This window comes from Lonchura striata, chromosome 3 (assembly GCF_050655825.1).
Source record: "Lonchura striata isolate lonStrDom1 chromosome 3, ASM5065582v1, whole genome shotgun sequence".
NCBI classification, from domain to species: Eukaryota; Metazoa; Chordata; class Aves; order Passeriformes; family Estrildidae; genus Lonchura; species Lonchura striata.
The window spans coordinates 103029064-103054100 of NC_140705.1; the positions used below are offsets into that span (position 1 = coordinate 103029064).

The 25037-nt window shown below is 42.9% G+C and overlaps 2 protein-coding genes across 12 annotated transcripts; one reads left to right on the plus strand and one right to left on the minus strand.

Moving 5' to 3' along the window:
* Positions 1–478: 478 nt before the first annotated feature.
* Positions 479–20635, minus strand: PACC1 (proton activated chloride channel 1). Of its 10 annotated transcripts, none has more exons than XM_085576032.1 (9): positions 19037–19169; positions 17786–18031; positions 15472–15568; positions 13699–13908; positions 11483–11637; positions 10501–10643; positions 5288–5432; positions 1860–1964; positions 479–1164 (listed from the first exon to the last, which is right to left on the minus strand). In XM_085576032.1, exons 2-9 carry the CDS (start codon positions 17951–17953, stop codon positions 1003–1005), a joined length of 1185 nt encoding a protein of 394 aa, XP_085432158.1. In that variant the 5' UTR covers positions 17954–18031; positions 19037–19169; the 3' UTR covers positions 479–1002. The 10 variants fall into 10 exon arrangements, with proteins under 10 accessions (XP_085432158.1, XP_085432157.1, XP_085432160.1 ...); XM_085576031.1 differs by having other exon boundaries at positions 17705–18031; XM_085576034.1 differs by lacking the exon at positions 17786–18031 and adding an exon at positions 18430–18477.
* On the plus strand, positions 20553–24719 carry NENF (neudesin neurotrophic factor). Of its 2 annotated transcripts, XM_085576039.1 has the most exons (5): positions 20553–20605; positions 20639–20780; positions 21728–21788; positions 22348–22451; positions 23018–24719. In XM_085576039.1, the coding sequence occupies exons 1-5, from the start codon at positions 20574–20576 to the stop codon at positions 23192–23194; spliced, it is 516 nt and encodes a 171-aa protein (XP_085432165.1). In that variant the 5' UTR covers positions 20553–20573; the 3' UTR covers positions 23195–24719. The 2 variants fall into 2 exon arrangements, with proteins under 2 accessions (XP_085432165.1, XP_021403249.3); XM_021547574.4 differs by having other exon boundaries at positions 20553–20780.
* Positions 24720–25037: the final 318 nt, after the last annotated feature.

Here is a 25037-nt window from a genome sequence, read left to right on the forward strand (position 1 = left end):
ACTTACTCCTCTGAGTACTCTGCCAGAAGAGGAAGGAAGAAGCAAACGCTGAGTTGGCATCCTTGCAGCAAAGACTTCAGAGCAAACACACAGTGGTGCCCTGCTCCCTGTAGAGCCCACACGTTCAAGTCGGGCATCTCAACTAACAAGGGACTTATAAGGAAGAAAAAGACACCAGCACCCCAGCACAGCTGGTGAGCAGGCATTCCCACAGAACAGAGAATCACAGTTCCTTGCCCTGCTGATGAAAGACTGTTTTTCACTTCCTTAGGAAAGACTCCAGAAAGAGGGATAAACAACAGCCTGAGACACACTTTGAGATCAGCCACCAGCTCAGCCCCCCATGCTGTCCTGTTGCTTAAGTTTCTTTGAGCTGGACTGATCAGTGGTTTCCACCTTATCCTCATGCCATAACACTCCTGCCTCCTGCAAAGCTCCTCCCTGAGAGCAGGTATATTCAAAGAAGGCACACAATAGATTACTTGAAGTATTTTTTAATATTAAAGTCATTGTACTTTGATTTAAAGATGACATGTAATGGAATTCCAGTGTGTTTTGTTTTGAAACATACTTTGGAGAAGAGAGGCCAGGATGTTTTCAGAGCACTTTACCTTCCACTAAGCACTATCAAGGCAGTGACTGTGCTACGGGAGCAGCTCACAGCTGATGCAGAAACTAAAGGGTCTGTCTGAGAAACATTCAAACTCTGTCCACTTTTTCACAATTTCCTACAGTGATGACTTCCTGAACATTAGTGAGTTCCCTCTTTTCTCCTTGGTTCCCCCATACACAGAGGTAAACTTGTTAAACTTGGACTAGAAAAGCGTGAGTTTGTTAGACCTGTCCTAGAGTTAGCTCCTTCTGCAGTTCCAAGGCTGGTCCTCCAGCCAGCATCTCTCTGGAAGAAAACATACCTGATTTTCAGCTTTAATTGCCGATTGCAGATTATTCCAGTTATTTTTTATCCCTCCTGCTATGAACAGTTAAAAGGCAGTCTCAGTCTCAGCTTATGTGGTTCGTTACTTGACGAGTCCTCTTCAGATGCCTTCTTCGGATTTTGATCATCCACTTAACACTTAACTTAGCAAAGTCTGCTGCCTTAAACAGGGCCAGAAAGATACCACAAAGAAGAGCAATCATGTTCCAGGGATTTGCTGTGATAATCTGTAAGAGATGACAAATACTAGTCCCCTTATCTGCTTCCACATAGTAGAGAGGAGTGAGAGGTGTGAGAATGGGACTGGGCTCTAAAGGCCAAGGAGGAGCCTGGGTCCTGCAGGGACAGCAGGAGTGCAAAGGACCAACTCCTGTCCCACACAGTCTGCATTCACACTCTGGTTTTGGGCAAGAAAACACCAACACGCTAGATTTTGCTGCTGCTGGACCTTGGTTGTCAGGTAAATAACAGTACCACATTTTATTCTAATGAATTTATTCTAATAATAGATTTAAAAAAAAACCACTAGGCTATTTTAATTCTAATTTTAGCCTATTCTAGGTTTCTTGTCAATTAATTAAAAAAAAAGTCCATAAACCAGATTATCTAGCAGACTTATTTAAGCAAAAAGTTCAGCCCTGCCTGAAGCTGCCCTTTGCTAGAACAGAGGGGGCCAGGTGCTTTTCTTAGCTATGTGGTACCTCTAGCTACAAGCAGAATGCTGAGTCTCACCAGCCCAAGGAACAGCATCACATGCTCCTGACCTCCACACAGAATGCATTACTGCACATAAGGAAGAGCCTACACTGAAATTTCAAAAGTATCCTCACTCTTCTCTGCATTTCTTCTTGGGGTGAGGTAACAGAGGCAAATGCAGGCACAGTCAGACAGTGATTGGAGAGGGGACTGGTGGGTTACTCACATCCTGAACAGTCTGTATGAAAGGATCTTTCCATTCAAACACCACAAAGAACAGCTGGTCACTCCTTGGTTTAGTTCTCTGGTCAATGTAGTTAACCACACTGGTCTGGGGAGAGGGAAAGAAAAGTGCAGGTTACTTTCTTCAGCAGTACAGTGAGGCTTTTGTGCAACAGAAGAAGGCCTCTAAGAAGGTGAAAATACCAGACTATTTAGGGACTTCCACCATAGCCTTTCTCTACCTAGAACAATGGGTTGCCAAAATATGGCAAGGGCAGTTTCCTCCCTCTGTCTCATGTTCACATTGTCTTCTTAATTCTCACTCAGTATCACACTACAATATCATTTCTACATTGCCTCTCAAGAGGGGACACAATTTCCAAAATTCATTTACTTGCAGTAATACAACATTTGGAAAGCTCTCATGAATTAATGTTAAATTTATTTGCCAGAGAACGACATAATGACGGCAGGAAGATTCCTTCTTCTTGAAAAATGGATTGTAGAATAAACTACAACACTCCAGCAAGTGCAGAATGAACATGGAAGGAAAGAAACCCAGGTATTAACAACCAAACCCATACCTCCTTGTAATGCCCATTAACTGGGTCACTACTTGAAACTAATGCTGCCCAGCAGAGCTGTAACACAATTCCAACAGGGAACTGGGTTAGGATACCAGACTATGTTACAGCCACATTAAGCCAGCGCCTCAAGAACCACAACCAGGAAAATATTAGGACATCAGGCCCTAGGAAAACACTTGTGTTGTAGCACCTGCCCCCAGCCTGGGGGGAGCTACACAGGGTTTGTACACAGGCAGCAACCAACACAGTTTGGACTGCCCCCTGCTCCTAGGACAACACAAACTGCCCAAGAGCCACACAGGGACCTCAGGAGAGCACAGTGGGGGAAGGACTTCTCCCTCTCCAGCCTCAAAGGAGTGTTTGCATCTTGGTGTGTTCAGAGGGGAGTACTGCTGCTCATTCTGTTTCATTCTGTACTGAATGAAGCAATGAATCCAGCAGCACTGTGATTTTCTATCAGGGTTGTGACATAAAGATGAGGCAGATGATGGAAGAACATGCCTTTTCCATGTTCTGTGAGCCCAGTTTTCCAGGCAGAGTTGGAAGTCTCTAAGCAGACCACTCTCTTCATCTCCTTAAAAGCCTTCCCATTGCATGAGGGATGACCTGCTACAAAAGCCTGTGACCTACCATGGTGCAATCTCTTAACAAATACCTCAGGGTTTCTCTCAGTCTTCTCCACAGCCCCAGCCCTGAACAGATTTTAGGTTGCAGGCAAGAAGAAGCAGGAGCTAGAACACTGTTTGTGGCCACTCACAGCATGTGGAGCTTCCTCACCTCCTGGTGTCTGGTCAAACACCTTTGCTGCAGACTTATTTGTGAGGAATTTTGAATGAGTTACAGACAGGACCTCTGAGTTGCTTTAGATGATGCAATTTATTTTTCTTATCTTCTGCATAAGCAGGAGGCTCAGTTTGGCTCACATCTTTACCCCATGGCTCAGAAGGTCACAAGACCTCTGGTTACAAGACCTTTGAAGGATTTATTAACCAATAAAACACTGCCAACAAGGATATTTATGTTTTTCATCCAATCCTTAAATATTTCCATCTTATGGACTCATACTACAGTGTAAGCTTTCTTAGCCAGTTATGTTATGACATACAAACCTACAGTACTGTACTCTAAAACTCTAAACTTTCCTCTATCTAGCATAACATGTCTCTGCTTTAAACTATAAATTCACATTCTTGCTTCTAACACCTAAGTTTGGAAACCTTTTCCAAGGTCTCAGATGAAATCCTGTGTTTAATTCTAAGCTTTGGCTTACAGGCCCAAAGTTGTGACAATTCCCTGCATTTCAGATTCCAACACTTGCCCCACACTTCCACAGCTGATTTCCTTATTGCAGGGTACCAGTGCCCCAACCACACTCAGCCAAGAAAACTGCACACCAGGAAGCAAGCATTACACAAGGCAAAACAAAGACAATGGGAAAGGAAGAAAATAGAAATTAATGACTGCTGGGCTAGTTAGCTAGAGTGACTGTTCTGTTTGACCTAGTATTTGTATCCATCTTTCCAGTATGCCAGCTCCCAGGTTTGGATTTGAAAGGCTAATGGATTTCCTGGTGCAATTTGAGCAGATGTTGTACTGTCAAACAAAGCAAGTGCAAATTATGTCTGAGCTGTTTCCATTTCTGCTGTATTATTAATAGGGATCTGATTCCTGGTTCCTTGGTTTTATTAAAAACAAACAAACAAACCCACAAAGCAAAGAGAAAACCCAAACCAGCAACAGTGTTCACTTACTCAGATGATCAGTCCATAACTGCTGAACTAAATAGATGTTTATGGTCACAAAAAGCTCTTTTTTCCCTGAATTTGAGCCAGCCTTTTGTTTCCACTTTGAGACACGTTAGACTTGGGCACACGAAGACTTTCAAAAATCCTGTACTTGGTAAGCACCAAATGGCAAATGATACAGAGCTGTAGGTGATGAAGGACAGACAGATGCCTGCTGTCAGTGCTTACATGGCAGCAGCAGACTGATGCACTCTTTCCTCTCCTCCAAACCAAGTTATTAACTTGGGACTTGCATGACTCTGGGGTTTGCCTCCTGCCCTTCTCTAGTGGAGTAGGAGTGCACCCCCCCTCACAGTCACAGCTCTGGGCTGCCCCTAAGGCTGTACCATGTAACACCTAACTGTGAGAATCAAGCATAGAACTGGAGATTCTGCTTCATTTTGCTCTCCCCAGAACACTCTTTCCAAGAGAACCAAGGACCAAGAGAAAGTATAATCTCTGAAAGGACAGTTCTTAGAATTTTCATTTCTCACCACTGGTGAGACACTTCCTTTCCAACCAACAATGGAAGCAAAACAAACTCAAAACATAATTATTTTCCCTTGAATTAATGTGAACAGAACAGGAATGAAAGGCTCATTTCCTGTCTAGATAAGCTTGCATCTTCCACCTGCATATCTTCTAGTTTTAAATGATGCAATAAGTAACTCCATGCTTCTAAGGACATTCAACAGCTAAAAATTCCAAACCCAAACAAAAAACAGACAAAAGAATGCTACAAAGGATACAAGGCTTACATTTACCTCTTCCTCCTAACATCAGTGGCAACCTAAACAATAGCTCTTTCCAACAGTAGCTGTTATTTAGACAATTCCTTTGGCAATTGTTTTCCACCTTGAACTGTAGGTAGCTGTGTTAATATTTCTGTGTCAGTCTCTTGGGACTCTTACCTCAGACTACAGGTGTCATAACCCACGTGAGGCCTGGATTTCTGGCCTCCTGTTAGGAGCTGTTTTCCTGAGCTCTCACAAGGCCATACCAAACTCCCAAAACTTTTTTTTTCAGTACTACTTTGGTTTTTTTTTTTTTTTTTTTTTTACCTCTTGTTTGAATTCAACAGTCTCACTACCATCTTCTTCTTTTGTTTTGACCAAGGACATCTTGACCCAAGTTCGGAAGCCTCCAGAAAACTTCCAGCTGGAGTATGAGCTTTCACAGTCCTTCATGAATTTTGCTTTTTCTGGACTAAAGGGAAAAAAAATCATTACTTTATTTACCAAACTGAGCACTGTAGGCAGAAGGTCAGACCTAGGCATTTCAAACTTTGTTCCCAATTCCTTTTATTCTCCACCTGCTAAACTCAACACATCTAAAGCATTGTGTGTAGTGATGTTTTCATTAATGGTAGCACTTCACTGGTGCATCCTTAACTGCAGAGGACTTACCTGGTGCCCTACAGCCCTGGAGGTGCCTGTAGGGATTGTTCTGCCTCACAGGGAGTTTGGCTCTGCTCATCTGTCACCTCTGGGACAGAAAGGAGCAGAGCCAGGACCTCAGGAAACAACTCATCACCATGTTGGGAAGCAAGAGACAGCAGGAAGAGCCTAGAGGAAGAACAGGGTGCTTCACCTCATTTCTGGTTGCCAAATAAACCAGTTGCAATGCATACGTGCTTAAAATGCTGTGAGATTGACATTCAGTATAATCCTATTATTTTGGAAGCACTGTAGCTTTGGCGTAAGGCTCCCACCTGCAAGAACTGTTATCCCAATATGCAGCCATAGCTATCTGCAGCCTCCAAAACAGTGGGATTGCATCTTTACAGCTTTAAAGATGATAAATCTTTAAGGCTTCCAACACCCCTCATGCTGCAAGTAGGAAAGGGGTAGCTTTAAGGCATATCTGGTCTCCATCTCTTCTCTACCAGCTGCACAGGACATAGTGAATTAACCATGCTATTTACTTGAGCTCTTCAGTACTGTGATTTTAGCCATTTTCATGTCATCCCTGTGAAATAAGCCCAGCCCTGCAGCTGCTTTTCCAATAAGGTTTAATTTGAGAAGAAGGGGTAAACCACAGTGAGAAGTCAGGCATCATTAAAGGCTATTTTTACTAAGATAGATTTCAGGTTGTAGAGATATGACAGAGTATGTTGGTCCTTAAAAGAAGGAAGAAGGTTTTTAAATCCATCTACCTAGAAGAAGGGGAAGAGTGTTCTTTGCTTTTATGGCAGAGGATGTGCATAACCAGGTCTTTTAGGAGATAAAGGTGTTTTCATCTTTCAGGAGAAAAATGCAAAAAAGTAAAGAAGAAAAGCAGAGGTGAAGAAGCAAGCTCTTGTCCCAGAACAGGCCAATCAGGAAGATTTGTCCAGCACTGACCAGATTTGCACTTTTCATGTCTTTTTTATTTAGTTTTCAAACTCAGGGCTTCTCTTCTTTCTACAAACCAAGGTGCCTTGTCTACAAGGACCAAAAGGACTGCATCAATGTAAGTATCAACTCTGGAGCACACCACCTGCTCAGGCTTAATAGATGAATACACAGGTGTGCATGGGAGGGCAAAACCCAGCAAAGCCATTCTCTCAAGTCAGGGCTTCAGGCAGTGGACTCAAAAACACAGAATTCCACTGTGCACGTGCACAGAAAAGAGAAGGGTTCCTGCAAAGAAAAACTAACATGCTTTGCTACCTATCAAGGCAGTTGCTGTCCCCAGGGTGTCCTGGGAAGTTAGGAATATCTTGACTTTGACATGAGCTGCTTGTTTAGTGACCCCACCAGGATGGCACCCACAGGAAAAATGTGGGAAAAGCCTAAGGACAAAGCCCACAGCCTGCCTGCTCCTCACCAGAGCAAACCAGGGACACAGGAATACCCAATCCAACAACTGCTTCCCCTCCTGGGCTGTGGGCAGAGCAGCAGCTGAGGGGGATGGCACAGGGGAGCACTGCAATGCTTTGCCACTCAAGAGGAACATACATAATTAGCACTCTGCCAGCCAGTCAGATGCCTAATGGCTGGCTAAATACAGCATCCCAGAAAAGCTTTCCAAGCCAACATGGAAAAATGAGGCAGGAAGTTATGACACAGCTACAGCCACAACTTCCACGGTAGGCAGACAGCAGCAGTATGCTTTGCCTTTGACAGCAATTGCAGGATGGAAAAAGGAGGATTAATAGTATCTTAGGAGAAGCTGTGGAGAAGTGATCTGGGAGGCATCTCCATAATCCAGACCACTGCCACAGAATGAGGGGAAAAAAAGGGCAGTGGACAGGAGGAGCACAGCACAGAGGCACAAGCTTTGCACAAATTATAGCAGAGGGCAAATAACACAGCTTTAAAACCACACACAACCAAGTGAACACAAGACAGGAAAGGGATTTTAAGCAGAAAACAGTTCTCCAGGCAATTTCTTTTAATTCCCTCTTCACACCAAAGCCTACACAGGCTACACCTCTTTTTTTTTTTGTTTGTTTTGTTTTGTTTTTTTGGGTTTTTTTGTTGCTGTTTGGGTTTTTTTTTCCCTTTTTTTCCTTTCTCTTTTATTTTTGATCTGTGGGAGTCACTAACCTATTTCTGAACTGGGCTGTAGTGCTGCAGTGGATCCTTTACCACCACTGTCCATGGACCACCCTATGAGAGCCAGAGAAGTTCAGGACAGAACACCAGCAGATTCCAATGCAGCAGCAAGAGCCAAACCCACTGATGGTTCAAGTCCAATCTGTGTTTATTGCTGTTGTGCTTCCCCAGAGCAAGAAACTCTCAAACAGCCGTGGCACCTAATAAAGGTTGGTATGGTAGCAAGTCTCAATCCTTCTATGTTGTATTTCTCTGCATGCAGCAATCCAGATCAGAGACATGAATATGGGGCTCTGTTTGGACCCTGAAATAATCTCTGATCTGTTCACACTGGTATCCATCATTTCACAAGACCATTAGTTATTTGACATGCTACACTAACAATCGTTTTGTCAGGGATATATTCAGAGGATTTTCTTCTAAACCCCACGTATTATCCTAATGGCAGTTCAGGGGAGGAACTTGCATTTCCAGCCACACATTTTGGGTAATTTGCAAGGGTTTCATTATTTCCCTCCCTCCAATTAATATGGTACAGACAGCAGCTGCCACTATCTTAAAAAAAAAAAAAAAAAAAAAGAAAAATAAGCCAGCAGCATCTCTCTCCAGCTCAGAGGCCAACAACAGCACACAGTGAAACAGTGTTCTGTGGAGACCAGAACAAAACCAGTGAGCAGTGCCAGTTTCATGGAGTCTGACCCAATTTTAACAGAAGGGCTGCAGAGAATAAAGCCCTTGACAGAAACAACTGGACTTTGCTCCAGTCCTCAGCACTTACTGCACCACAAAAAATCTCTTAAGGGTACAAGTCTTTAGATGCCATTTTTCTATTGCTTGTGGCACCTCTGATAACACTGTACATGAACTGCTGGGCACAGTGTTATTCTGGGCTCTCATAACCAGTGAGACACTTTGTCAGGAAAAGTAGTTAACAGAGGCCAGTGATTGAAGTTTTCAGAGGCTGTATGGAAGGACACACAAGAGTTTTGCAGATATCTTATGCCAGACTTCTCATCAGCTAAATTTAGCATCTGCTGATGAACAAGAAATCATTTCTATTTTCTTTTCTGCTGGAAGCTGGACAGAATGAGTGCTCTCCACATACACAATGCAGTTTCACATGCACTTTCAGTAGTCAGGAGAAATGTAAACTCCCCATCTGCCCTGAGCCCAGCCAGTTCATGCCAGGACAGCAAACACAGCACTGAGCAAGACAAGCCACACCATTTGTATTAAGTTTGGAGGATGCTGCAGAAAAGACATCACTGGCCTCCTGCCCACAGCTGGTTCCTTTCCTGCATTCCATCTAGACATGCAGATCATTTAGCACTAAGGCCTTCATCCCCTTGCCCATGTGACCATTCACCTGGGTTAGTTCAAAACCAGTTTTAACTCCTAATACCTGCCTCAAGCAAGCACAGAGGATGCATCCCCAAACAAACTGGGCACAGACTGAACTGTTCACCAGGGCTGGCCCCAGGCAGTGCTGGTGTCTGGCAGTACAGAAAGAGCTGAGCACCTTGCTGCAAGTGGTCCCACTGTAAGCATTTCTTACCAGAGCACAAGCCATAAAACCAGAAAAAAAACCAGAATAAGGAACAAGCAGCACCTTCTACACCACTACTCTTCACTGGTGTTCTCTCACCCTAAAATATGACTGCCTAAATCTCCCAGAACATTTTATGAGGTGTTTCAGTGCAGTTACAGAAAACAGTTAAAGACTTAGCATGACTTCAATGAAGCAGAAATGCTTTGTAAAAGGCAAATCCAGCTAATTGGTCTTTGGCCACCCAGAGGTATCATGTCTGAACACTTCCAGTCTTTGATCCATCTGAAAAGCATCAGTATGACCATGTCCAAGCCCCTGAGAAGGCCTTGCTACAATAAAATCTGTTCTCTTCCCTCCTTCACCTAATTTTGTTCTGCATGGGTTCTCTATCCCCTGTCCCTTTTCCACTGAGCATCTATTATCAAATTAAGGTTGACCATCAAGTGTCATTATGACTAATATTTCTTGGCTAACTTTTAACCTGGATCTCAGAAAGAGTAACAGAATTTGAATCTAAATTAAAGCAAAAATTAAACCGTAAAATATGAAATTTATTCTCAAAAAGTGGAAAAAGAGTGGGTCTTTCAAGAAAGTTCAAGACAAGATTAGTTCCATTCTTGATAAAATTAGAAGGTTGATTAGATACTCCAATGATACCAATGTCAAACCAATAAAAAGCAATTTCGAAAATGAATTTACATCATTCTGCAGAATTTTAAATATAGCCAGTAATACAAAGAAACAGTTAATCTGTTAATCTTTCAATGAAAACACAACAAAGCAACCTAGGGATCTGACCTTTACAGCAATTGCTTTAAAAACCCCCAAATGGCACAAAAGTATTTGTGTTCTTGGTGCACTTCCTGACACACTACCCAGGACAGCACACTTCCTGAGCACCCAGCATCAGACAGCAGGAAGCCAGCACCAACTCCAAGCTTTTATAAAGTGCAGCAACAAATGGTTTAAGCACAGCTGAAGAACAGTTTTTGTCACTGAAAAAGCCCTCAATACATTTTCTAAAGGTCAGATTAGTAAACAAAGACATTAAAGAGCATCAACGTGCTCCAAACATTTTTTAAAAATCATAAAAGCCTGCCTGGATTTTTCTGAAAAAGCCCTGCCTTCACAAGTATTGTGACAGCAAGTTCAGTGCATCCACAGGCTCACCCCCCCCTTTACATACCTGCTGACAAACTCTTGGAATGAAGAGAACAGCAGGTAGTCAATGGCACTAAAATCTTGGTCTGTTTCATTTAAATAGAACTGCAAAAACACCAGTTCCCTTTTCTTCACATCACGAGGGCCTTGAACAACCAAAGCATACTTCTGTAAGCAAACAGAGATGGTGAGAGGAGCAAAGGAATCCTCATTTGCTGTTCATTAATTTGCCATCTGGCACTAATACTCTGTAGAAATCTAACACACACAGAGAGTTTCTTGGCTGCTACTAAGTACACATCTATTAAAATACCTAACAAGAATGCCACTTTGGTCCCTTCTTTTAGTTTAAAAAGGGGGTCTTTACATCAAGATTCAGTGTTTAAACATTAATATTTAAGTATTAGATATGGTCATTTGTGGGTTTTGGACATTTGTTTATACAGAAGCAAGCTTCCCTGCACTTCTAAAGGCAGTTTAAGTCAGACTATCACTCCTCAATGTACCCATCTTGCTGGCTCAAAGCACCTCAGTGTAATGAAACACTTGGTGCCCATTTAAGATTCTTCCAAGTGTGACAAACATGGTATGTAATTCCCAGCAGGAATTCATGTATGAATTCCCAGCAAACATAAAAAGAGAGATTAGCTATCCTCCTTTAATGTATACTGATACTGCTTTCAATCAAAGCTAGGTTTGCAATATCAAGGAAACTGCTTCCCAGTTCATTTAGGAGAAGAATGAAGTGAGAGCTTCACTGTGAAAAATTACTTATTTTAGCCCATTAAGGATTTTGTACTGCACACACCCACAGGACAACTGATCTTCCATAACACATATATACACTGACTGAGGTCTTTTACATTTCTGAAAACAAAATGACAGATGGCTTACAAAAAATCCAAACCAGAAGCAAGGATTTTTTTTACAGCACATAGTACATTTCCAACAAGATTATGAGCAGAAACCCCACAGTGAATAAACTTTGTTTATTATATTGTTATTACCATAGTTTGATTAGTAAAAGGATCTGTGTAGTTGATCCTCTGAGTGGTGCATTCAATGTCTCCTGGCTGACCTGGATTTATCAGAGGTGGAATGTGATCGTAGTAATGATGTTTGCAGCTAAGCAGCTGAGCCTTGCCTGGGTAAAAGGCAATACCTGTTTGGGGAGAAAAAAATTGGAGAGCACTGATTTCCTTTCTGATGACATAGATTTTCATTCTGGAATTAATCCCATGGGATACTGAGCTATCTTTAAGATGCCACAAAACAATCAAATTAAACCATGCACTTCCACATTTTTCTGAAGCAGGACAAAAACACCAACTGCATCAGGACAGAACCCCCACGATGCATTGAAAAAAATCAGGGTTCATATTCAGTTACAACAGTTCAAGGTTCATAGAAGCTACCAAGTTTCCCTAGTCTTCCCACAAGGCAGCAGCTAATCCATCAGTCCCTCTCAACCCCAGATGAATCTGCAAAATATGTTAGGGGTCATCAAATGGGACATGTAGTGCTTTAGTTTTCAGATATTAGCATTTAACACAGCAAGTGTTAATTGGAAAAAATGTACATACAATACCTGACAGATCAAAGATCACTGGCTGAGCTAAGAGAAGTGAAAAGATGCTCTTCAGAATACAGCATCTTCTGTTAACCGAATGTGACATCATCATAAAAATCAAAGCCATCAAACATGCATTAACTGCTACCATCCCTTATTATTTACAGCACTGGGTAGGGCAGACAACTACTCCACCTGGGTGAAAGCCCATATATACCATAAATCTCCTGTTTCAGTCCAACAGCACACTCAAGCAACCTCAGCCACCTCAGATTTGGAAGGCTAGCAAAATACAAGAGCCAAACCTCAAAATCTTTTTACACCACCTATGCCATATTTATTATTGGAAACAAGTCTGCTGGAAGACAATCTAGTCCAACTTAAAACAAAGAAAGAGTATGATTGATTAGATATAATTAACTCACAGCTGAGATGATCTGTCCACCAAAATGTGAGATGTCAAAGCACTGAGCATATATCAAATGCTTTATTTCTTCCTGCAGAGCTCCATGCTTGCAACGTGCTATCTCATCATTTTAACAGAGCAATAAAATAAAGGACTACATTGATTTAAGTTCTCTGATCTCCAGAGATCTCCAATAATACTTTTGGATTTATATGTATGCTGCTCTGCTTATTTAAAATCTGCTTAATTTCTTCCTGTTGCTGGATGTAAAGCTCACATGCAAAAAAAAAAAAAAAGAAAAAGAAAAAAAAAAAAAGAGGAAAAGCCTGAGTTTTCTTTCTCTTAAAGTCAGATTCATATGGTCCACACATAAGGCACTACTTCCAGAGCTGGGCTAACTGGCCATAGAGAAAGACAACTACAGTAATATGGCAACAACTCAAAACACCTTTCAGCCACAACTACTGAAGTGGGCATGTGGAAAATGTGGTAACACTTCAGACAGAAGTGTTATTGTTAAACTGGAAACTCATGGATTACTGACTGAGCTGCATTTGCTACCATGGCTCTACTTAAGAATGGCTACTAGACAATTAAAATGAATAATAACAACAGAACTCACTATTCAAAAATGCTCCTGTGGAGCAATTCCTCCTGCAAACTGCAACAGTTTCTGCTGCCACGCTGCATTTTTGTGCCAACATTGCTCCCAGCAGTCACATCATATTTTCATTGCCTCCTGATGTAATACCATGTTGTAAACAAGGCAGGGTGGAAGTAGAAAGTGGCATTGTGGTTATTTTGTGGCTGGTTTGAGAAGTTCACCTTCTTTACTGTGAATGGCATCTCAGTGCCCAGTGCAGCACCAAGCTCCTGATACGCATGCTGTGTGCTACTCTGTTTGAATGATACAGATTGGGGAATATCTCCAAAAGGAATTATCTTTCTCCTCTAAAAGAGGACTCGTTTTAGAGTCTGAAAACACTTCTCATCTGTGAAATGTTGCATAATTCTCCACAGCTTCTGCCATTCATGTTCTTGGCACGAGAGCTTCCAAAAATCTCCTGTACAATTTAACATTTCTGTGCAAAGTCAATACAACTTTTTAACCTAAAGTAAGGAAATGAAAGACCTGGGTCAAGTCTTATATGCACTCTGGGATCTGAAGAATGAACACCAAAAATATAAAACAATTCAAGAAAAACACGAACAAGAATTTAACCCATTTTACTTGTTACCACTCTTACCAGGTGCATCATACAAGGACACTTCCTTGTAAGTGACAGACATCACTGGGTGCTTGAGCTTCTCCCTGAAGTCACTGATGGTTTGGTAGACAAGGAACACAGCTACAGCCATGAGCAGCAGATAAATAAACAGGAGAATTACTGAAAAAACATTCTTTAGGCAGGTCTTGCTGAAACGCAAAGAAGGGGTAGTGGTACCCAGCTCACCATCTGGAACCAAACAGAATATGGATTGGGATTTTAACATGCAGATATTTGTGCTGAATTTTCATTTAAAGATCAATCATGTGAGAGGAAAATAAGCCTCAAACTCAGCTTGATTTTAAAAACCACAGCTAATTATAGGCAGGCAGATACTTCCTTTCAAGTATGAGGTGTAATCAACCTAAGATTGTGACTCCTTTTCACATGCCAGAATTTGGCACTCTGCTTAAGGCCACTGCAGGCAGGAAACATGGTTTATTTTCAAGGACAACTGAGAAACAAAGTATAAAGTTCACAAGAAAGTCTACTCATGGTCAGTCCTTGCTTCTGGAAAAAAAACAACTCCTTTCCCCCCATTTCCAGTCTGAAGTGATTCTTACACACACTCAGCATAGACATCAATGGAGTGATTTAATATTCTAATGATATGCATTGCATCTCCACCATGGTAGAAGTTACTAGATATTTGTTACTCTCTAGTTCATAATTCCTTGTGCATGTTAAAAACTGTCATAGAAGGATTCTTCCAATTACAGCTAGAAAGAGATTGACCCAATTCTCCCAGAGACTCTTTTCCTTCAAATCTTGTTCTCTTTAGATCTTCACAGTAGTCTCACCCACACACAGACACTGCTTTCCCCATACCCCTTGCCTTTGCCATTTCTTTTGGTAATATTTCTAAGGCAAAGGCTCCTGTACTCTTGACTTCTACATCATGTTTTGTCATGAACGATATACAGCTGATCACACAAAATTTTGTGTTAAAACTCAATGCAAGGAAGGAGATGAGCAGCCATGCTTCCTGCTGACTGTTCTTGTGGTGTCATTAAATGAGTCAGCCCCTCTCAGGCCATGCCACATACTGCTCCCCAACTCTGTGGTTTGGTGTTTGTGCCTTCCTACAGCAAACACGAGCTTTTTAGTGAACCCCACTGCACACATAACCACTTACAAATGTCCATGGGCAAGTTACATGCCAGGAGATGGCAGCCAAGGCAATTAGGACATTAATATGCATAAAATTGCACTGCTGAAACAAACATGTCTTGGACAGCTGCAAGGCATTTAGGCCATGCTCCTTTCAGGCTGCCTAAGCTCAGTGCCCGTGCCTGAGCTGCAATAAGCCCATTTAACACTGCTCCATGCCCTCCAAAAGCAACCTGAACAAGGATCTATTCTAAAGCATCTATTCAATAGTGCATCTTGCTCATATACATCTGGCACAGACTCTGCCTGCAACCCCACTGCCTCTCAGGTGAGACACAACATAAAGGAAGATGACATATTAGGCTATCTCAAGAGTCAGATGTGCCGAACCTGTTTTGATTGAGCACAGTTCCTGACAAAGAAATATTCTCCTATCAGTCCTTGGATAACCTCCTTGGTTTTCCATCAGTACTGATTCACATAAAATAAGTAAGGGAAATCAGTGAAGTAAGGGAATTAAGTAGTGAAACTAGCATTTTGTTTACTTTCAGAAGTGCAATAAAATAGCAAAAACAAAACCACACACACAACAGCAGCTAACAGGCCCTAACAATCAGCAATTTTTGGGTCAATAGTTCTTACCTGGTAAAATAACAGAGCTGGAATCTTCATGAACTTCCATATCTCCTTCTCTCTCCTCTGCTGGATTTTCAGATACTCGTTCCACATCTTCACTCAGCTGTGTAGTTAAAACAGTGGTTCAATTTCCAAACATGCTCTCAACTTGCAATTGTTGGAATTTCTATGGTACAAATAAAAGAGGCTCCAACTAACCAAACACACAAAAATACACCCCCAGTCCAAGAGCACCCAACATCTGTTCCACTTGTTCACAAGACAAAAGCCACATTTCTGTAGACTTAGAGCCACAAATTAAGTGACTTGCACGCTACAAATTTAACCTACTTCAACAATAACATGACCTTCCCATTCAAGTTCAAAGTAATTGCTTCCCCAGCAGCTCCAACACACTTTAACCCCACAATTAGGACAGTGATCTCTGACAAGCAGGAACTTCATTCTGTCACTGAAGAATATATTTTTAGGCATAAAGAAACCACAGCACATACCAGCAAACAGAGCATTAGCACTTCTTAATAAGGAGGTACAAAAAGCACAAGATGCATTTTGACAGGTGTTAAGGCAAGGCACTGAAACACAGTCTCAGCCACAGGTCGCTGGGTCATTATGAGACAACAGTCAAGCATCTCTATATTTCTGCTCCTTATTTGATCTCACTGTGCAGATTATTATATATTAGTGGTTATGCAACTAATTAGTCTTCCAGTGTTTCTGAAACACCAACAGAGACCAGATGTTTTCTTGTTTTGCTGTTCAGAGCTCTGGGCTCAAACTGCCAGGCCATTCCCTGAGAGTCAGAAGCTTGTCACAGCAGATATGCATCACACAACATTGTGAAGGACTACAGATTTTATACATCATAAATAGAAAGTATCTCTTGTATGTTTTCCAAACTTTCTTTCGTGGTGGGAATTTTCACAGAGATTACAACAATGCAAACCAAGGCGTGAGCTTCCAGCACATCACATTAGCCTTGTTCCTGTTTCAAGGAAAACAGGGGCACAGTTAATGCTGCAGCTGCACTGGATGCTATTAAACACTACACCCCTAACTTACACAACAGAAACATGCATGTATCCATAAGGGAGTGCTTTTATTTCACCCTACTTTAATTCAGTACTGAAATCATCATTATGCCATTACCAAATCATCACTAGCACCTATTAGGAAAGAGTCCACTCATTTTACATCTTCAAAGTCTCCTTCACCTCCTGCTGTATTTCTGTATTCATTTCCATCACACAAAGCAAGATGAAAGCAGTTTCCCAGCTGTTTTTAAATGCTTAAGTACATAAATAAAGTACGATTTCCCATAGCATGAGGCAAGAAGTGAAGAGATAACTTGTAGGCTAAAAACTCAGCTCATATGCAAGACTCTCACTGGGGTCCAACTGAAGGTACCTTTTTCAATTATCACAACAAAATAAAGGAAAATTAAAAGTCTGTTCCTTGTTGTAGAAATATGCTGGTTCTGTTTATCTGACCCAAAATAAGCTAGTCTGACCCAAGAAAAGTGCTCACTGAACCTCTTGTACTAGTTACACTAAATCAGCTAAGAAACCAGTTCCAATCATCCTCGTGCAAATTACTGATACCAGAGCTGATCCAACAAATGTAATGGAAGTGACAAATGTGACTCCCACACCTCTGATTCCCCAGCTACAGGCACCTCATTGACTGAGGTTATTGGGAGGGTAAATGAATTCTGTTCCTGATGGTAAGGAGACCCCAACACAAGTCTAAAAAATAACAAAATAAGCAACATTTCCTATCCTCTCAAGGGGACCTACAGCAATTTTTTTCAACAAGTGGAAGAAAAATTATCTTAGACGTAATTCCCAATCTAAATGATTCTGTGGTAAGCTCAGAAAACACAACATTTCAGCAGTCCTGAGAAACAAACCTAAAAATCCCAAACAACATGCAACTATGTTTTCTTATCACTGTTCGCAATGTTTCACAAGCTTTTCACAGACAAAGCCAGAGGACAGCCAGGCAAGAGCAGGACTACTAACATTTCTTCAGAAACAGTAAGCAGGTTGAGCTGATGTGTAAGACCCTCTCCCTAAAAATAACTTTATTTTACTGCACATCCTGAACAGCTGAACTGAGGTCACCAAGATCCCAGTGCTGTGCATGGTGCAGCCACTGCGTTCTGAGCAGCACACAGCACCTTGACTCCATGAGGCAGGGCAGCACAGACCTACAAACCCAACACCTCACACACACCCACCCTGCTACAGCCTCCCAGTGGCTGGGAAGCCAGCACAGGACACTGCAGGACAGCTGATTCCAGTTCACACTTGCCACTCCCCTTGGATTCAGGGGTTCTGCCAGCCTTCCCATGTGGTATTTCTGATACAGGGTGAAGCGTGGTGCCAACCAGGAGGAACACAGATTGCAGGGTGGTGGAGCTTGCAGTAGGATGCAGAGACAGGATCTCAAGGGCAGGAAGGGCATGAAGCAGAACTTCACTCAGCATCCCTCTGGGTTCAGCACATACAGCTGCGGGAGAAACAACCGCAGGAACCTGCCCATATCCCAGCAGCTTTTTTCAGTCCTGCACACAGAAAATCACTGAACAAAAAGAAGCTCAGAAACGGCAATTCCAGCCATCTGAGCATTCCGGCCAGGGGCAGAAGCAACAGACTGCTGCAGGTGCTGAAGAAGGAATGGACACACAGGTGCTGCACTTACACACACACCCTATCTTGGTTCCTGCCACAGTTTGGGATAAACCCAAACATATGGAGCAGTGTCAGTGGTGGCTGATACTTAAGGTGGAAACATAACATGCATAGTCCATGTCCACACTTCAGTCATCAATGCAGATTCATTAACTCTCACAAGTACCTTCCCTAGGTACAAGCACACAGGACAACCCTATCTTGATGGTCATGGGCTAAATCCTTCCTACTGGATAAAACTCCCTTAAATAAAAGGAGAACTTGCTCATACAGGCCTTTTGCTGATCCGCTGATTCATCACCTTCCAATGCCTTCTAGCCTGGCAAGAAAACCAGACGCTGAAACTAAACAGACTTTACCACACTAAATTAGAATGTATTAAAAGTGAGCCTAAACTACCCGTCACGTGTAGAGAAAGGAAAATATCTACATCCCTTTTGCCTGCAAGATACAAACAAAAGCGCTCTCCTGTAAGTCTCCAGCGCTGCTGAACTTGGCACAAATTTCTTGTGTGTCTATTGGGAGAGATAGGAAGGAGCAAGGGCAGCCGGGCTGCCGAGCCTGTACATCGATATGCAAACCAGGCGCTGCCTCGGGCTTTTGGCAGTGCGATAAAGCGTGCTTCAGTTTGGGATGCGGCAGCTCTGCTGCCCAAGCCGCTCCTCACGCCCGACAGCCCATCCATCCCCTCCTTACCAAACCCCGGCCACAGATCCGGCCGTGCCCACCCCACACGCCCGCACGGCCGCTCCCACGATTTCAGCCCCGCTCAAAGGCGAGCTCGGAGCCGGGCGCTCCCCGCGCTTTCTGCGCCCAGCGCCGAGCCGGGCTCAGGGCGGCAGCGCCGGCCGGCCCCCGGCCCTGCCCGGCCCCGGTACCTCCTGGTAGGATGCGGACACCTCTGGATTTGGCATAGCATCGGCGGGAGCAGCGCCGCGGGGCTGGGCAGCGCCCGCCGGCACCGCACGGGCCGGGCCGCTCCGAGCCGGGCCGATCCGAGCCGCCCCGCCCGGGCCGGGCTACGCAGGCGCCGCCGGGACCCCCGGGCCGCCCGGGCCGGCCCTTCCCGTGCCGGCGGTGCCCGCCCCTCGCCGGGGCTGCCGGGAGGCGTAGTCCGGGCAGGGCGCTCCGCCGCGCCTGAGGGGCGGTTTGCAGAACGTCCCTCCCTCCTGAGGGGCGCTGACCGGGGGATGAGACTCTCCTCCCTTCACAACGCAAACTGCTAACGCAAGCATGAGCCACGCTTGGAAAGCCGGCTCCCCCCCGAGCTGCACAAAATACTCCCCTTTTCATTTTTTTTTTAAATTTTTATTTTTATTTTCCTTTGCTCAAGGCTGTTATCAGAACACCAGGCGAGCTTGACCAGCAGACAGAACTCCTGCAGGACTCCTGGGGTGACCCACCCACGCTGTGCCCGCAGCAATGGGGCACTGCAGGAAAATAAAAGCCAAAACCACGTAAGGGCTGATTCACGAGCCACATGGCCACAAATACCTACACAGCTATTTATTTTTTTTTTCTTCCCCAGCGTGGAAGTAATTGTCAATGTTGCATCATCAAGAAAAAGCATGTGCAACATTTTTTTGCATTGAGATGCAACACTGTAAGGGAGTCTCTGCTGAGTACATCATTCCCCTCTGCCTAAGGCCCACACCTAGCAAGTTAATAACCAAGTTTTTAAGTCCTTTGACAATAACAATCCTATTATACATTTGAATTACAGCACTGTAGTCAGGAAGAGTGGATGCTGCAGGATCAAACATCCAGGCTTTAATTCCTTCAGATCCTCACTTGTCAGTGCTGCAGCGAGGGATGTGATAGACGTATCTGAACTGCAAAAGTATTCTAATACTCTTGATTCTACATAGAATGATACCAAGCTTATTTTTATACCAGTCCTGAATGTTCCCCTGTGCCTTATTTACAGCATAGGGAAAACTGTAATCTGAAAATTTCCAGTTTAAACAGTCTGTTCCTAGGCTAAAAATGTCTGGGTTTTTTGTCACAAAGAGGAAGCCTGCGCTATGTGCGCTGATTTTGTGAATAACCATTGAAAACAGCTAGCAGAGAAACTTCAAGAGGGAAAGAAGGAGGAAAATTAAGAAATTTTTTATTGTTAGGTGTCTGTTAGGGTGCCAAGCCCATCTCTTTAGCACGTCCTTGGGTGCCACATCCACGGCTCTTTTACCTCTAGCGATGGTGACTCCACCACTGCCCGGGGCAGCCGGCTCCAGTGCTTTTCTGTGAAGAAGCTTTCCCGAACATCCAGTCTAAACCTCCTTGGCACACCCGAGGCTATTTCCCCTTGTCCTGTCGATTGCTCCTACCCGTGAGCAGCGGCAGCAGCTCGTCCCAGCGCCGCCGCTCCTTTAACCGCGGTCCCGCCCCGCTGCCGGGGCGGTGCGGCGGCGCGGCATGGCGGGCGCTGCGGCCCGGGGCCCGCCGCCGCCGCCGCTGCTGCTGCTGCTGCTGCTGCTGCTGCTGCTGCTGCTGCTGCTGCTGCTGCTGCTGCTGCTCCTGCCGGCCGCCAGCACCCAGCCCGAGCTGCGCTTCAGGCCGCCGGCCGAGGCCCCCGTGCGGCTCTTCACCGAGCCCGAGCTGGCCAGATACGACGGGCAGCAGGTAGGGCCGGGCCCGCACAGCTCGGGTTTGTGCTGCTCTGCTGCCGCCCCGCCATCCTCCCCCGCTGTCGTTCTGGGCATCTCCTGCTTCTCGGGCAGCGGTTTGTGAAGGTGTGCCGGCAGCCCTGTGCTTCAGCCTCTCCCCGCAGTGCCGGGGTTGATGCTGCCACACAACTGGGTGCCATGCGCCCGTTCTGCTCGCTCCCTGCTTGGCAAGGTGCTCCCGACAGAGAATTTCAGATTACCACAAGTTGGAGCCAACAACAACCCACCAAGATTATTAAAATAACAAGACAGTGTTAACTTAGGAGTGTTTAGCTTCCTGTGATTCAGAAGGCTGAGCAGAACTCCATGTTCAAAATTATAAAGTCCTGTATCCATACACATCTGCTTCTCTTTCGAATCACTTGCTGTCTGACCTTCTCTAGATACTTTGACGAGACTAACCAATGTCTGACTAAAATTACGTCTTATGTGTAAAACACAAAGCAGAAGCACTGGCTTATTTAGTAAAACAGATGTCAGCAAATCAGATTTACATGTGTTCATGTATTTATCTTTGTTTCTTAATCAAATAATGATGTTGGTCACACACCCTTTTATTTTGAGCAATATTCATCTGCATTAAGAATCGAAAGATGCAGTTGACAATCTTCAAGCCGACTAGTGTTTAGACAAGAGGTGACTTGCAGAAGGGACATGTCTTCTATGGTTGTGCTGTTTGGAGTAAAAAGATTCTCATTGCTTGTGGTTGAACCCTCAAAGAATATTAGGGGCAGTTTAAAGCACAAGCAAGAAATGTCAAGAGAGTGAATGTGTATGGTGGCATAACGAGTAAACATACAACAAAGAATTTGTGTCCTAAGAGCTTGTGGATTTCACAGCTGACAGGAACTGCTTTTTGCCTGTGCTTAAGTGCTGAGGATGTATTGATGGCTTTCCCTCCAGGAAGGACAGCCCATCTACCTGGCGGTGAAGGGAGTAGTGTTCGATGTCACCTCTGGAAAAGGTTAGTGTGCTCTTCCTCTGCTGTTTACTTTGCTTTCATGTTATTATTCAGTCTTTGTTTTAAAATATTCCAGGTGTATCAAAAGCCTGAAGTTCAATTGCAACAAAAAGATACACTTTTTCATCTTCTAAAAAACTTGATTTTCCTCTCTGACAGGGTCTTGGAAACTTGCCTTGATGTCATCATAAATAAACTAATGGCTTGTTACTGTGTTTGTACTAACCTTGTCTGGGCATACACATTGGGTTGGCTGATCTTAAAATCCTAAATTAGACAAAGCTTGCAAATTCTGGGGTCTACAAACATCTCATGAGAATGTAAAGCACAACTCCCTAAATAGGTAAATTTTAAGAATGCAGTATAGGAAGTTCAAAAGCTGTATAACCCCAAAAAGTAGGAAATCCAACGTCAGTTCTGGAAAGAAGGCTCTTCGACTTGAGTTGTTGCTTTCAGTTCACTGACATTCTGTTCACAGTCTGGTGAAGGGTAGAGGCTGAACATACCCTGTACATTGTCAGTTCATCACTGGATTTTATTTATTTATTTCTTAATCTGACAGAATTTTATGGAAAAGGAGCCCCATACAATGCTTTGGTTGGAAAAGACTCAACAAGAGGAGTTGCAAAGATGTCTCTGGATCCAGCAGATCTTACACATGACACAGTAAGAAAATGGGCCATTGGTTTGATTCCACTTTGCAATTTTTTATTATTATTCAAGATGATGAGTGATGATTTTAAATTGTTTGTATTTATATAAGTTGACTCACATATTTAAAATCAAAATGCATTAGTTCTCTTTAGATACATAAAACATATTTATTAGTCATCAAAGATGCCAACAGCCTTCAAGAGGAAAGCTTTTCATTTGTGGAAACAATACAAGTTCTGTAAGCATATAGAAGGGAAATCACCTGCTGTTTAAGAAGATGCTCACAAACACAGTAAATCCCTTTCTTTTGGTTTGGTGTCTCCTGATGTGGCAGTGAATGCTGGCTGTGCTGGTGGGTTGTTGCTTGTTTGACCTGAATACCTTAAAGTTTTGTCAAGGCTGAATTTGAATGGAAAGAATACCATTACAGGCTGTACTACCAGTTTTGTTCATCATGCTTTGCAGTGTAAAAAGCTGACCCTAAGGTTTACAGTAATCATTAAAAAAACCACAAACAAGTAAATATATCTATTTTTATTTCTTTGAGACAGAACTTTTTATTTCCCTGTTTCCTTTAGACAGGACTCACAGAGGAGGAACTGAAGTCCCTGGATGACATCTTCAATAATGTTTATAAAGCCAAATATCCAATTGTTGGCTATACTTCTCGGCGAATTCTGAATGAGGATGGCAGCCCCAATCTGGACTTTAAACCTGAAGATCAGCCACATTTCAGCATTAAAGATGAGTTTTGAAGAACATTTTTGTACCCAGAGAATGCCTGGGCAGAGGCACAGCAGAATATTAAATTATTCCCTGTGTTGTGGAGTTCATTACTACAATTAGCTACCATGAGTAATTTCTCTGCTCAGAAAATAAGTGCGTGTGTACACACATGGCATAGAGGAAACAAACAGATCTGTAGTAGTGTCATATACCTGGGCTGTTTGCTGGGAATTACAGGAATTATTTAACCTGCAAGTTCTTGCTGCCAGGATTTCTCTGTTAAGAAGCATATAATGTAAAATTACATTCCTTAAAAGAAAGAAGAAAGCTTTTAATAATTGAAATATGACTGGTCTTTTTGTAAATCCCAAGCTGTTTCCCACTCCTTGGTAAAGTGTAAATTAATTTTTTGGACAAACTAACATCAATTGTCTGTGCTTCATGTGAATTTAGGTAGCACACGAGTACAGACAAGTGCAATACATACACAGGCTTACATTTTCAAAGGCATTAAGGAGTTTAATATTTGATGGGTTTGAGAGAACTGGCTATAAAGCCACTCAGTCTCCTCAATGCAGTTACTGTGGAGTATTTCTGCAAAGCCTACAGCTGCAAACTGAGAAAAATAAATCTATTTTTCCCACATGAGGACTACTGTGACATTTGAAATAAGACTATTATGTTAGGTTTGGATAAATGACACTTTACTTTTTAGAAATAATTATTGAAGATGTTATCTATATTAGATTATGATGATTTTCTTCTGCCTTCCTCCAATCTTTCTCTGGCAAAAAGAGAAAATCCTAGCCCACTGTTTGCCACATACACTTACAACACAAGTTTATGATAGCAGCTTAGTGTCCTGTGGACATTGTTAGTATTTTTTATATTAACAATTTCAATTCTCATTTTTTATGTCTCTTAGATTTCCTTTGTTCTTACCCTGGTTCATTAAAACTTACTGCTGTTTTAATGAAGTGTGCAGTGCCATGTTTCTCTTCCTCTTAATCTGATACAAAACTGCAGACCCTGCAGTGTGAAAGCAGACCCCACTGATGGTGTTTCCCTGGCAGTCTTCCAGCAGCAAGAGGACTGTAAAAGCCTGAGCTGTATAAATTGCTGCTAACCCCCAACTTTAACTAAGGAGAAAGTGAATTGTCCCATATGTGGACTTATCTGTCACTGTCACCATTTTGATTGATATGTGAAAAATGAAACAGCTGCTCCCAATTCTGCATTAATAACACAGATATAATAAAAATATGATTCTGTATTGTTGTTCTATTTCTTAAGCATTTTGGTAACTTTGTATGAAGGGAAGATTTTATTAGATCATTCTCCACCTTCTAGTTTGCAGGGGACAGGTGCTGTCAGTTGAATAACTAGAAAAGCTGTTTCTATGTATTTGCCCATTCTTTCCCAATGTTACAGATTTTATTCTAGATTTGTTTTGTGTCTCACCATTAGACCACTTCATTTGCAGGAGGGACTCCATGGGCCCTCCCACTGTTTGATGGTGCTCTGAGTAGAAAAAATAAATCAGCATCTAAGAAATTACTATTGCTTCAGATAATTACTCTGTGTTACTATTATTATTATTACTGCTGCCCTTTTGATTAGAAACCAACAGCAGCTGGGAGTTTGCTCCATGATGATAACCTGTTGTCTTTGTTAGAATGCATGTGGGTTTGGTGGTTATGGTGGTTGGTTGGTTGCCAACATTTCACAAATAATTTTTCAGTGCCTACTACTTTTATTGCCCTTCTCATCCTTTCCTTGCATGCTTCCTGATGGGGCAGCTTCAGTAGTTGTGCTGCTGTGGTTACTGTAAAGCCCTTGCTTCATCTGGGATCACAATATCCAGCTGCATTT

Excerpts from the sequence above, each read along its gene's own strand:
- PACC1 (XM_085576031.1), bottom strand. The coding sequence starts at position 17,953 with ATGCTGAGTGAAGTTCTGCTTCATGCCCTTCCTGCCCTTGAGATCCTG. Across the intron at positions 13,909-15,471 it reads CAGCTCTGTTATTTTACCAG|ATGGTGAGCTGGGTACCACT; the intron begins GTAAGAACTATT and ends GTTTGGTTCCAG. Across the intron at positions 1,165-1,859 it reads TCATACAGACTGTTCAGGAT|ATTATCACAGCAAATCCCTG; the intron begins GTGAGTAACCCA and ends CATCTCTTACAG.
- NENF (XM_021547574.4), top strand. The coding sequence starts at position 20,574 with ATGGCGGGCGCTGCGGCCCGGGGCCCGCCGCCGCCGCCGCTGCTGCTG. Across the intron at positions 20,781-21,727 it reads CCAGATACGACGGGCAGCAG|GAAGGACAGCCCATCTACCT; the intron begins GTAGGGCCGGGC and ends CTTTCCCTCCAG. Across the intron at positions 22,452-23,017 it reads CAGATCTTACACATGACACA|ACAGGACTCACAGAGGAGGA; the intron begins GTAAGAAAATGG and ends TGTTTCCTTTAG.